Source organism: Pelophylax lessonae (genome assembly GCF_965119305.1).
Source record: "Pelophylax lessonae genome assembly, chromosome: 13".
Taxonomy (NCBI): Eukaryota; Metazoa; Chordata; class Amphibia; order Anura; family Ranidae; genus Pelophylax; species Pelophylax lessonae.
The window spans coordinates 15,292,534-15,306,916 of NC_138780.1; the positions used below are offsets into that span (position 1 = coordinate 15,292,534).

General features: G+C 46.5%; 1 protein-coding gene across 1 annotated transcript in view; it reads left to right on the forward strand.

The window, feature by feature from the left end:
* LOC309569093 (SLAM family member 6-like) overlaps positions 1-4,065 on the forward strand; it is a gene marked incomplete at its 5' end in the record, with an annotated part of 34,132 nt that extends 30,067 nt beyond the window's left edge. Inside the window, 3 exons of the mRNA XM_082274857.1 lie at positions 479-597; positions 690-773; positions 3,974-4,065. Of these exons, the coding sequence (XP_082130983.1) occupies positions 479-597; positions 690-773; positions 3,974-4,033 (263 nt within the window). The 3' untranslated portion in view covers positions 4,034-4,065. The remainder of the gene's footprint in view (positions 1-478; positions 598-689; positions 774-3,973) is intronic.
* Between the last annotated feature and the right edge of the window lie 10,318 nt (positions 4,066-14,383).

The following is a 14,383-nucleotide window of genomic DNA, read 5'->3' on the forward strand; positions in this document are numbered from 1 at the left end:
AAAAAGGGTCGCCCAAGTTGAGTAGTCCAAATACAGTTGCACCAAAAAAACGCCAAGCTAATGATTCAAAAATTAAGTCCAAAAATTGTGAAAAATTATTTATCGGCTGTTAAAGACCATGGAAAGGAAAACAGGCAACCAACACATTTCAGGGGCTCAAAGATCTCCACCCCCCTCAGGGTTTTAAAGGTGCAAAAATGTCATCCTTTTCATGGTCACTTAATGAGCTAACAGATCATTACTGGACTCTTTGATCTTTTGTTTGGCACTTTTTTTTTGGTGCAGCTGTACCAGAAAAGTCCTAATATAACCTAAGAATTGGGACTTTCCCTTGAATCATTGGACAAGCCACTCTGTAGCCAACTTTTGAAGTAGAACATTTCCAGGGTTAACAATCAGAATATTGGAAGACTCACAGGGTTAGGCTAAACTTTTGACCAATCAGAACGGATACATCCAATGTGCTTACTTTTTTAAGGTAAACACCACATACAGTCACGATGTCCTTCACGACTGCCTCCTCCGCCAAATCCAGCATCGGAGACTGTAGCCACTCAAGGTCCAAACACAGTTTACGCGGTAGTCTACAAAAAAGAGGTATGAAGGTTTTTATGAGGTGCGAGTGCCAACTTGTTGGGTAATTGCCAACCTGTTAAAGATACATTGAGGATATGTCAATCTATTTCCAGTTAAGTACGACAAGTCCGATTCAAGTTCCTTCAGAGCCCGTGAAGCAAGTGACCACGGTTTATGACAATGTCAAGAGGAAAAAGGTACGCAATATATATGGCACTAGGGGCAAATAAGGCTTGGTTGTTGACTTTTTATCTAGCACAATAAGATAATTTAAATTCCCTTGGCCTTTCAGAAGAGATAACTAGTATGGATTACAAGTGGGAATCTAGTCTCCCAATGAGATATATTTAGCGATCACATAGTTTTTTCTATTCTTCACGTGATGGGTGTTATGAACACAGCTAATGGAGATGCAACTTCTCTTATATATCGTCAATGTACCCACAATCCCCCTAAAAAGGTTCCCTGATTACTGGCCCTTCGAATATTGCATTAAAGTATAACTAAGGTCAAAACTTTTCCTTTCATATTGGATAGAGTCCGGCTGGAGTCTCCAAACTAAGGCCCAGGTGGCCATATCTGTTCCTCCCCAAGGGTTTACTTGACCTGCAGGACCTTGTTCTTTCAATGTCCATGGTGCAGGTGGGCCGGCCACCAGCACCATAACAACCAATGGTGCTGAGTGCAGATCTGCTAATAAGGGGGTAGCACCTGCCCTCCTGCAATTTCTCTTATATATCATCAATGTACCCACAATCCCCCTAAAAAGGTTCCCTGATTACTGGCCCTTCGAATACTGCATTAAAGTATAACTAAGGTCAAAACTTTTCCTTTCATATTGGATAGAGTCCGGCTGGAGTCTCCAAACTAAGGCCCAGGTGGCCATATCTGTTCCTCTACTAGGGCTTACTTGACCTGCAGGATCTTGTTCTTTATATGTCCATGGTGCAGGTGGGCCGGCCACCAGCACCATAACAACCAATGGTGCTGAGTGCAGGGCTGCTAATAAGGGGGGTAGCACCTTCCCTCCTGTACAGGGCCCAGGCCCCATAAGTTCAGCAGGGGGGCCCAGAGCAGCAGGAGTGGGCACAATTACTGGAACCAATCTCCTTGTGGCCCTACCTGTGTTTACAATTCTTCAATTTGTGAATGAACAGGAAGTTTCTGTACAAAGTGCTTCCTGATCATTCACTCTGCAGCTGAGGCTGCAGACAGAGGATTGAGGAATAAGGGTCCTCAATCTCTTTCTCAAAAGCGAGATGTTGGGTGTCTGTTTAGACTCCTGATATTTCACCAACCCCCACAGGGCTTTTCCAGAAATGTAAAAAATAACTAAAGTTAAAAAATAATAAAAAAACATAATTAAAGGGTCAGTCTGACAGGTATTCTGGTTGCATAAATGAGTGGTATGTTCGTGCAGCTGGAGCAACTTGTTATGCTTGGTTCACTGTTCCTGTCAGCTAGGGTGTACGGGGCCCCATGATTTCTAACAGCAGCCCTGGCTGAGCAGCCATACACATTGCGCCATTCCATGCTATGGCACTGGTATCCGGCCCAACCGCATCATGGAAAAGCATAATGCAGTTCCAGGGTAGTCAGTACTGGGACAGGGTTGTCCATTTCCAAGGTTTCAGAATTGTGCCAGCTAACCCAATATTAATACATGCCATAGAATTAGTGTACCACCCTGCATCAATTTGTTGTCCCTTTGCTTCACTGCGCCCAGGGCAACTTTCCCGCCTGCCCGCCCCTTGTCCTCGGGTGGTAGCATCCAGGATCACTCCAGCATTCAGAGAAGAACCTGCTCCAACTCCAGCCTGCTATCCAGACCTGCTCCAGCCCTGTGCCATGGTGGTAAATATTGTAGGGCAGCATAGATGGACTGTGGACTCTAATGTGAAGGGGGAATCTCTGATGTTCAGGGGAGGGCTGTGGATTTTCAGGGGGGAAAGGTGATTTGGATATGCTGGGGGGGGGGGGGGACCTCTGATGTGCAAGGGGAGCTTCTGACCTGAAATGGGGCTTTGATGGGGAGTTGGTCCTCTAATGTGATAAGGGATTCTGATATGAAGTTATCTCTTTGAGCATGTTCATTAATTTCTTTCTAAAACTAATTTCTTCGACCCATGAGTACTGATTAGGATGAGGCTGCACTAATGGGCACTGATTAGGATGAGGTAGCACTGATGGGCACTGATGAGGCCGCGCTGATGGGCACTGATGAGGATGAGGTGGCACTGATGGGTACTGATGAGGCTGCACTGTTGGGCACTGATGAGGATGAGGCAGCACTGATGGGCACTAATGAGGCTGCACTGATGAAGATGAGGTGGCACTGATGAGGCTGCACTGATGGGCACTGATGGGGATGAGGCGGCACGGATGGGCACTGATGAGGCAGCACTGATGTGTAGTGATGAGGCTGCACTGATGAGGATGAGGCTGTACTGATGGGCACTGATTAGGACGAGGCTGCACTAATGGGCACTGATTAGGATGAGGCTGCACTGATGGGCACTAATGCCAATGAGGGGTACTGATGAGGCTGCACTGATGGGCACTGATGAGTAGTGATGAGGCTGCACTGATGAGGATGAGGCTGTACTGATGGGCACTGATTAGGATGAGGCTGCACTGATGAGCACTGATTAGGATGAGGATGAGGCGGTACTGATGAGGCTGCACTGATGGGTACTGATGAGGACGAGGGGGCACTGATGGGTACCGATGAGGCTGCACTGATGGGCACTGATTAGGGTGAGGCTGCACTGATAGGCACTGATTAGGATGAGGCAGCACTGATGGGTACTGATGAGGCTTCACTGATGGGCACTGATGAGGACGAGGCGGCACTGATGGTTACTGATGAGGCTGCACTGATGGGCACTGATGAGGATGAGGCAGCTCTGATGGGCACTTATGAGGCTGCACTGATGAGGATGAGGCGGCACTGATGGGCACTATTGAGGCGGCACTGATGGGTAATGATGAGGCTTCACTGATTAGGATGAAGCGGCACTGATAGGCACTCCACTTGCTCCTGGGCTTGGGAAGACCTCATCAAAGAACCAAAATAGCTAACATTTTTCGAGGGCTATGCCCTCTTCCTCAGAGCTAAAACTGATGAAAACTGGTTCTGAGGAAGAGGGCACAGCCCTCGAAACGTGTAAGAGATTTGGATCTTTGATGAAGTCCTCCCAAGCCCAAAGGAAAGCAGAATGGACAAACTGATGATATTATTCTGGTACGCCTTGTCAGTCTGGACGTCTGGGAGTAGATTTATTAATGTGCTCTTGAATAAATGGTTTTAGAGATAATGCTCTAAGCTGGTGCGCCCTCTCCAGTCTCCATCCTGTTACTGCCCCCCCCTGATACCTTTCTTTTTCTTTGTTTTAAGAGTGAAGATAACTACAACACGGTTTATGAGCTGGCTGGTCCCTGCACAGTAGACCCATGAGAAGACTTTACAGCCAAATTATAACTTCACCCCCGACTATGGTAAGCAGACACTGTAATGCCATAAACTGGAATGAAGGAACTGAAATATGATTTGTAGCTCTGTTCAGCCAACTTTGTGATCCCCCCCCAAAAAAAAAAAAAAAAAAACCCAAAGCCAGTTTAGTGACCTCACTTTTCTCTCCTGTAATTAACACATATACCTTGGTCAAAGCCCCGCCTCCAACCTCCTGGTTGGACAGCCAAAGTCATCTGCTCTACCCTACTTTAAGCATGTTTACATGGTTAGACTGACAGCAAAAAAAAAAAAAAAACACTGGCACGTTCCTAGTGCTGACCTTACCTTCTCCCTGTGACTGCTGGTAGAAGCTATTAGAAAGACACTTTTACGTGCTTATTCTAGCTGTTTTTAAGTGAGATTCTCTAATGCTGAACTATAGGCAGACATAGCAAACTCAAACGCTCTGTACTCCTTAATAAATCATTAAATGTACTTTTTACATGCAAGTAATGGAAGAACCTGAACCTGACTCTGGGGGGCGGTTCCAGGACAACCTGGGCTCAGGGGAAGTGGGATGAATAACACTGTCCATCAAACTGTAGACGACTAGTGGCAAAATTTTATACAACAAAAAATGGTATCACCCCCATTACCAATAGTCATATCAATAAAATCCATGATGACTGTTACAAATTTGTCGATTCAGCATATGGCAATGGCATAATTTCTAAGGACCAATGGGAATTCATACAAATACGCGTTACCCATGCTGACCCACTTTTTATGCCCTACCCAAACTCCATTAAAAAATTTACTTCACCTCCCTGACGTCCCATTGTATCAGGCAATGGGTCTATCACCAAAATATGAAGTCAAATGGTGGATGGGCACCTTAGGCCACATGTTACGAGGTTACCTACATACATACGTGACACTATACACTTGTTACAACATATTGATGGTTTACATATACCTACTTCTTCATTTCTAGTACACTATTTTATCAAAAGTATTGGGACGCCTGCCTTTACACACATGAACTTTAACCACTTTAACTCCGGCCACTGTGCCTCTACTGCGGCACAGTGGCTCGTTATCGTCCAGCGACGTAGACCTACGTCACTGGACTCCTCCCCCTGTAGGCGGCGCTCGCGCGCCGCCGGAGGCGCGCTCCCGCTGTTTTCATTCACAGCGGGAGTCGGGCCAGGGGAGGAGCGGCGGCAGTGTCATTTTTACAGTAACAATGCATATTTATAGCACTGATTACTGCCGTAATGTCACTGGTACCCCCCAAAAGTGTCAAAAATGTCCGTCAAGGGTCTGATCTGTCCGCCGCAATGTCGCAGTCCCGCAAAAAAAATCGCAGATCGCCGCCATTGCTCGTTAAAAAAAAAAAAAACACCAAAAATGACCAAAATCTTTCCCTTTGTTAGTAAACGCAATAACTTTTGCGCAAATCAATAAAAATACGCTTATTGTGATTTTATTTACAAAAGATAGGTAGCAGAAAACAAATTGGCCAAAAATTTAAAAAAAAATAGATTTTTACATATTTTTTGGGAGGAATTTCATATAAAAAAATTTTAAAAATATTGTTATTTTTTCAAAATAAACGCTCTTTTTTTGTTTATAGCGCAAAAAGTAAAAATCGCACAGGTGATCAAATAGCACCAAAAGAAAGCTCTGTTTGTGGGAAAAAAAGGACGTAAACTTCGTTTGGGTACGGTGTCGCACGACCGTGCAATTGTCAGTTAAAGTCGCGCAGCGCCGAATCGCAAAAAGTGGCCCGGACGTAAGACAGCAAAATCCTCCGGTGGTAAAGTGGTTAATGGCATCCCAGTCTTAGTCCGTAGGGTTCAATATTGAGTTGGCCCACCCTTTGCAGCTATAACAGCTTCAAGGCTGTGCACAAGGCTGTGCACAAGGTTTAGGAGTGTCTATGGGAATGTTTGACCATTCTTCCAGAAGCACATTTGTGAGGTCAAGTACTGATGTTGAACGAGAAGGCCTGGCTCACAGTCTCCGATCTAAAGTGTTCTTTTGGGTTGAGGTCAGGACTCAGGACTCCATAGGGTTCAATATTGAGTTGGCCCACCCTTTGCAGCTATAACAGCTTCAACTCTTCTGGGAAGGCCGTCTACAAGGTTTAGGAGTGTGTCTATGGGAATGCTCTACCATTCTTCCAGAACCGCATTTGTGAGGTCAGACACTGATGTTTGACAAGAAGGCCCGGCTCGCAGTCTCCGATCTAAAGTGTTCTATTGGGTTGAGGTCAGGACTCTGCAGACCAGTCAAGTTCCTCCACCCCAAATTCACTCATCCATGTCTTTGTGGACCTTACTTTGTGCACTGGTGCGCAGTCATGTTGGAACAGGAAGGGGCCATCCCCAAACTGTTCCCACAAAGTTGGGAGCATGAAATTGTCCAAAATGTCTTGGTATGCTGACGCCTTAAGAGTTCCCTTCACTGGAACTAAGGGGCCAAGCCCAACCCTTGAAAAATAACCCCACACCATAATCCCCCCTCCACCATAAATCTCTGAGGAACGTTTCCAACACCTTGTTGGATCTATGGCACCAAGAATGAAGGCAGTTCTGAAGGCAAAAGGGGTCCAACGCGGTACTAATAAAGTAGCCAGTGAGTGTATATGCATAAATCTGTGTATGTACGCATCTAGCTTTTTGGTTAATGTTGTATTCAGACTCATTTTTGGATGTTATTTTTCAATTCTAGTTTACTCCGTCTGTGTATGGAACCTCTGAACAAGAAGGTGGCTTCGAAACGCGTCAACTGCCCTGCTGTCATCAATCACTGGGATGTTACTGTGTGATAAACTTCTGTGCTACGTTTTACACTCTAGACGCATATCTTTTTATATTTTTGTACAATAAAAATATATCTTTTATATAAATTTGTCTTGTGTATCCTATAAGTAGCCCATGATAGTCTCTTTACTATGTTTGGAGGGTATTCATTTCGGTAGTTTTCGGGATGATGGCTACATTTCGACACCCAAAAACTCTATCAGTTCCAATAGTGGCGGAAAAAAAGGAAATCTCCTAACTGAAGGTGACTATTGCAGCAAAAGCTGTTTTTTTTTTGCTGGCCACCAGTACAACAGAGTTCAGACTGGGAGAGGGTGCAACATCACAAAGGAGCCAATCAGTCGTGCTGCCGTGTGAATGTTTTACCAAAGGACATGCTGATAGGCAGCGCTGAGACAAGGTCATCCAGAGCCCAGGGCTAAGATGCCAAACTACCAGGGCCAGGACAAAGGGGGTGGGCCAGGGGAAAACTGCCCTGGACACAATGGTTTACTGGGGGCGCCTTCCTTCTGTTACAAAGCTGACAGATGTAGTGATAGCGGCAGTGATTTTGACAAGCGAGTGACTGCTGGGTGTAGGATCCCCTAAGCTTGGACATCATGAGAAGGGGAGGGGGGTGCAGTTTGGGATATTTGCCCTGGGCGCTGGATGACCTTGTCCCGGCACTGCAAACCGCATCCCCCCTCCCCCCTTCATGATGTGCAAGATTAGGGGATCCTACACCCAGCAGTCATTTGCCTGCTGCTGTCACTACTCCTGTCAGCTTTGTAACTGAAGGACGGCACCCTCATCCCTACAGTAAACCATTGCGGCTAGGGCAGCCGTCCCTCTCGCCCGCCCCTTGTCCCCGCCCTGATGATAGGAGGAGAGTGCAAAGTGACAGAGAGATGAGCTCATCAGTCTGCTGCTTCTCCTTTCACTGTCCACTCATAGGCTGGGGGAAGGACAAGATCGGTAAGTGTTGCAATGAAAAATCAAACCTCCTGCCTTGCAGGAAAGGCCCGTACTGTATGGCAGGGCTGTGAAAAACTCAGGACTGGATGGACAGATATAAAAAAATCCCTTGGCAGCTACAGTATATATACACCATATTACCAGAAAAAATTGGGACGCCTGCCTTTATACTCACATTGACTTTAATGGCATTCCATCTGTAGTCAGTAGGGTTCAATATTGAGTTGGCCCACCCTTTGCAGCTATAACAGCTTCAACTCTTCTGGAAAGGCCGTCCACAAAGTTTAGGAGTGTGTCTATGGGAATGTTTCATCATTCTTCCAGAAACACATTTGTGAGGTCAGGCACTGATGTTGGACAAAAAGGCCCGGCTCGCAGTCTCCACTCTAATTCATCCCAAAGGTACTCTATGGGGATGAGGTCAGGACTCTGTGCAGGCCAGTCAAGTTCCTCCACCCCAAACTCGCTCAACCATGTCTTTATGGACCTTGCTTTGTGCACTGGTCCAAATCATTTGGTGGAGGGGGGATTATAGTGTGGGGTTGTATTTCAGGGGTTGGGGTTGGCCCCTTAGTAATAGTGAAGGGAATTCTTAAGGTGTCAGCATACCAAGACATTTTGGACAATTTCATGCTCCCAACTTTGTGGGAACAGTTTAGGGATGACCCCTTCCTGTTCCAACATGACTGCACAAAGCAAGGTCCATAAAGACACGAATGAGTGAGTTTGGGGTGGAGGAACTTTACTGGCCTGCAGAGAGTCCTGACCTCAACCCGGTATAATACCTTTGGCATACCTCCCAACAGTCCCTGATTTGCCGGGACCGTCCCGGAAAATGGTCCGTGTCCCGGAGTACCGTGAATCAGGGCTGAGTCCTGAAATACCCACGGCGGCTTGGTTGCCGCATGCCGTGAGCAACACATGGCAGCTGGTATCTCTCTCCAGCTGCCTCTGACACACAGTGCAGAGAGTGGAGTGCACTGAACCCGCCCCTCTGCCTTCCTATGTTTTCCTATACACAGAGGAGGCGGGGAGCAGCACACCACTCTCCCACAACTGCTGATCTGAGGTCTGTGATTTTTACTACTACACTAACTTGCAGAGGAGGGAAGCATGGGCAAGGGAGGGGGTTGATAGAGCTGGGATGGGTGTTTGGAATGGATGGAGCTAGGATGGGTGTTTGAGATGGATGGAGCTGGGGTGAGATCAGGGGGGCAAGGATGGAGCCTGTATAGGATCGGGGGATAAATAGAGCCAGAATGGGATCGGGAACAGATGGAGTTGGGATGGGATCAGGTGACAGATGGAGCCGGGATGAGATCAGGGAACGGATAGAGTTGGGATGGGATTGGGGGATAGATGGAGCCGGAATTGGATCGGGGTGGTGGATGGAGCTGGGATTGGATCGGGGTGGTGGATGGAGCCGGAATGGGATCGGGGTGGTGGATGGAGCCAGTATGGGATTGGGGGGAATGGATGCCCTGCATTCTGTACGTTACACACTCCTGTCCCCTGCATTCTGTACATTACACACTCCTGTCCCCTGCATTCTGTACATTACACACTCCTGTCCCCTGCATTGCGTACATTACACACCCCTGTTCCCTGCATTCTATATATTACACACTCCTGTCCCCTGCATTCTGTACATTACTTACTCCTGTCCCCTGCATTCTATACATTACACACTCCTGTCCCCTGCATTCTGTACATTACTTACTCCTGTCCCCTGCATTCTATACATTACACACTCCTGTCCCCTGCATTCTGTACATTACACACTAGTCCTGTCCCCTGCATTCTGTACATTACACACTCCTGTCCCCTGCATTGCGTACATTACACACCCCTGTTCCCTGCATTCTATACATTACACACTCCTGTCCCCTGCATTCTGTACATTACTTATTCCTGTCCCCTGCATTCTATACATTACACACTCCTGTCCCCTGCATTCTGTACATTACACACTCCTGTCCCCTGCATTCTGTACATTACACACTCCTGTCCCCTGCATTCTGTACATTACACACTCCTGTCCCCTGCATTCTGTACATTACACACTCCTGTCCCCTGCATTTCATACATTACACACTCCTGTCCCCTGCATTCTGTACATTACACACTCCTGTCCCCTGCATTCCATACATTACATACTCCTGTCCCCTGCATTCTGTATACTACACACTAGTCCTGTCCCCTGCATTCTGTACATTACTTACTCCTGCCCAATGCATTCCATACATTACACACTCCTGTCCCCTGCATTCTGTACATTACACACTCCTGTCCCCTGCATTTCATACATTACACACTCCTGCCCCCTGCATTCTGTACATTACACACTCCTGTCCCCTGCATTTCATACATTACATACTCCTGTCCCCTGCATTCTGTACATTACACACTAGTCCTGTCCCCTGCATTCTGTACATTACACACTCCTGTCCCCTGCATTCTGTACATTACACACTCCTGTCCCCTGCATTCTGTACACTACACACTCCTGTCCCCTGCATTCTATACATTACACACTCCTGTCCCCTGCATTCTGTACATTACTTACTCCTGTCCCCTGCATTCTATACATTACATATTCCTGTCCCCTGCATTCTGTACATTACATACTCCTGACCACTGCACTCTGTACATTACACACTCCTGTCCCCTGCATTCTATACATTACACACTCCTGTCCCCTGCATTCTGTACATTACTTACTCCTGTCCCCTGCATTCTATACATTACATATTCCTGTCCCCTGCATTCTGTACATTACATACTCCTGCACTATATACACAATACTGTACATTATATACTTCTCACCAAAGTCTTCATTGTCTCAACAGTTGCTGGTTGCTATGCAGTCTCTGACTATTTTAATGAAGTTCTTCTTTAAGTTAGGCTCAGACAAAGCAATCAAAGCTTTATTTTAAGATACAAGGAAGCCTGGGTTTTGTTAAAAGCCTCCCTTAAGCCCCTCCCACTGCTAAGCGGTTGTACATCCTTTATTTCCCAAAAATAGAGCTTTCTTTTGGTGGTATTTGATCACCTGTGCGATTTTTATTTTTTGCACTAAAAAGAAAAAAAAAAAAAAAAAAAAGAGCGTCAATTCCGAAAAAAAAAAAAAACAATATTTTTCACTTTCTGCTATATAACATTCCCAATAAAAAAATTAAAAAATTATTTTTTTTCATAATTTAGGCCAATTTGTTTTCTGCTACATATTTTTGGTACAAAAACATACCAATAAGGGTATTTTGATTGGTTTGCGCAAAAGTTATCACGTCTACTAACCAGGAGAAAGACTTATGTCATTTTTATTTTTTATTTATTATTTTTTACTAGTAATGGCGGTGATCAGTGATTTTTAGCGGGACTTCGACATTGCAGTGGACAGATTGGGCCCCTAACTGACATTTTTGACACTTTTGGGAGGATCAGTGACATTACTACAGTAATCAGTGCTAAAAATATGCACTGTTACTGTACTAATGACAATGGCAGGGAAGGGGTAAACCCAGGGGTGATAAAAGAGTTAAGTGTGAGCCTAGGGGGTGCTTTCTAACTGTATGGGGGAGGGACTTGTGAAATGAACACAGAGACCTGTGATCCTAAGTAGGAGGAACACAGGAGCTCTATGATCATTTCAGAGAGAACAACGGTCTGCTGTATTTACAGCGGGGAGCAATCGCGGGTGCCCGGCGGCAATCGCGGCCGCCGGCCCCCGTGGATCGGCATCCCCGCTGCCTAGTGCGGGCAGAGCGCTCCCACGAACTGATGTACCCATACGTCGGTTTGCGGAGCCGAGTCAGCCTGCTGCAGTATATCTGCGGTAGGCGGTCGGCAAGTGGTTAAAGTTTATGTTCGTGTAAAGGCAGGTGTCCCAGTACTTTTGGAAATTTTGTGTATATTTGATCTGTGCCTACTAAGTTTAGGTTTAGACTGGTTATGCTTTCATTATAAACATTACTCTAATGGAACAGCTCTTGTTTATGCTTTCATTATAAGCATTACTTTACAGCTCTTGTTTATGCTTTCATTATAAACATTACTCTAATGGAACAGCTCTTGTTTATGCTTTCATTATAAACGTTACTCTAATGGAACAGCTCTTGTTTATGCTTTCATTATAAACGTTACTCTAATGGAACAGCTCTTCTTTATGCTTTCATTATAAACGTTACTCTAATGGAACAGCTCTTCTTTATGCTTTCATTATAAACATTACTCTCGTCTCCATTCACACTAGAGCGACTTGTCAGGCGACTTGTCAGCCTGACAAGTCGCGCTCCCTCGCGGTCCATTGACTGCTACAGGACCCGTTCTAATAGGAGCGACACAAGTCGCTCCGGCTTAGAAAAAGGGTCCTGTACTACTTCGAGGCGACCTCGGAGCGACTTGCATAGACTTCCATTATATGAAGTCCCTGCAAGTCGCTCCGAAGTCGTGGTGCATGGGAATGCACAAGTCGCCCCCGAAGTAGTACAGAGTCGTGCCGCCCCAGTGTGAACCGACTCTTAGGTTCACACTGATCTGACTTGTCAGGCGACTTGGTCGCCTGACAAGTAGCGGTCCATGCTGTGCAATGGAACCTTTCTAATCAGAGCGACTTAAGTCGCTCCGACTTAGAAAAAGGTTCCTGCACCTTTTTTTTTGCAAAGTCGGAGCGACTTGCATTGACTTCCATTATGTGAAGTCGTTGCAAGCCGCGCCAAAGTCGCTGCACGGGCGACTTCATTAGTCGCCCGAAATCAGGGCGACTTCGAGTCGGATCATTGTGAACCGACACTTATGGAACATCTCTCAGGTCATTGTTAAATTTTCCAAACTAGGGTGATAACCCCCCATAAATGTTTCAGTATCGCAGGCATTGTGAACGTTTATTTGCGATCATACCACACACACAGTGCTGACATCTTTAAAAAAGAAAGAGACTTATTATTTTCCTGTATTCCGTTTACTCAGCGAAGTTCAAAAGAGCAGTTGTGGTTGTTGATAGGAAACCACCCCTACGCTTCAGATGAAAACACCAGATCCGTGTTACAGATTAGGCCCAATAAGTATTAACAGAGTTTTCTGTTTTCAATGGTTGTGGAGGAAGAGAAGGAAAAAGTTACAAGGCGAGAGACAGCAATACTTTCCACTGGAGTCTCCTCCTGGGGGGGGAGGGGGGGGCGTCTGTAGAGTGATGAAAGATTGATTTGCCCATTGTTTGATTTCCTGCCACTATGAGATTTGACACTCTTTGATCACTGAGCCCATTATGAGGGGTTCCCACCATCCCTGTGCTGAGTTCCCGGGTCTGTACACCTGGTGTGGCCACTATGAGGGGTTCCCACCATCCCTGTGCTGAGTTCCCGGGTCTGTACACCTGGTGTGGCCACTATGAGGGGTTCCCACCATCCCTGTGCTGAGTTCCCGGGTCTGTACACCTGGTGTGGCCACTATGAGGGGTTCCCACCATCCCTGTGCTGAGTTCCCGGGTCTGTACACCTGGTGTGGCCACTATGAGGGGTTCCCACCATCACTGTGCTGAGTTCCCGGGTCTGTACACCTGGTGTGGCCACTATGAGGGGTTCCCACCATCCCTGTGCTGAGTTCCCGGGTCTGTACACCTGGTGTGGCCACTATGAGGGGTTCCCACCATCCCTGTGCTGAGTTCCCAGGTCTGTACACCCGCTGTGCCCATTATGAGGGGTTCCCACCATCCCTGTGTTGAGTTCCTGGGTCTGTACACCTGTTGCACCCATTATGAGGAGTTCCCACCATCCCTGTGCTGAGTTCCTGGGTCTGTACACCTGCTGTGTCCATTATAAGGGGTTCCCACCATCCCTGTGCTTAGTTCCCGGGTCTGTACACCTGCTGTGCCCATTATGAGGGGTTCCCACTATCCCTGTGCTGAGTTCCTGGGTCTGTACAACTGCAGTACCCATTATGAGGGGTTCCCACCATCCCTGTGCTGAGTTACCAGGTCTGTACACCTCCTGTGCCCATTATGAGGAGTTACCATTGGTGAGGGTTTTTGTACTCCACCTTCTTCAGTTTACATTGCACAGACCACAATGTTAGGGGTTACTATTATTGTCACTGACACTAATGCTGAGGGTTATTATTGCCATCAGTGACACCAATGCTGGGGGTTAATTACTGTTTTTATTGACATTAGTGTTGGGGATTATAAATTGATCCCACTCACACAGAAGCCTGGGGTTATTATTGCATCCACTGACACCAATGCTGGAGGTTATTATTGTCATCACTCACACCAGTGCTGGGAGTTACAATTACTGCCACTGACAACAGTGGTGGGGGTTATTATCACATTCAGGGACACCAATGCTAGGGGTTATTGTTGTGCTCATTGGCACCAATGCTGGGGGTTATTATTGTGTCCACTGGCACCAATGCTGGGGTTATTATTGCGTCTACTGGCACCAATGCTAGGGGTTGGTATTGTGTCCATTGGCATCAGTGGCGGGGGTTATTTTTCTGTTCTCTGGTACCAATTCTGGGGCTTATTATTGTGTGTACTGGCTCCAATGCTGGGGTTTGTTATTGTGTCCACTGG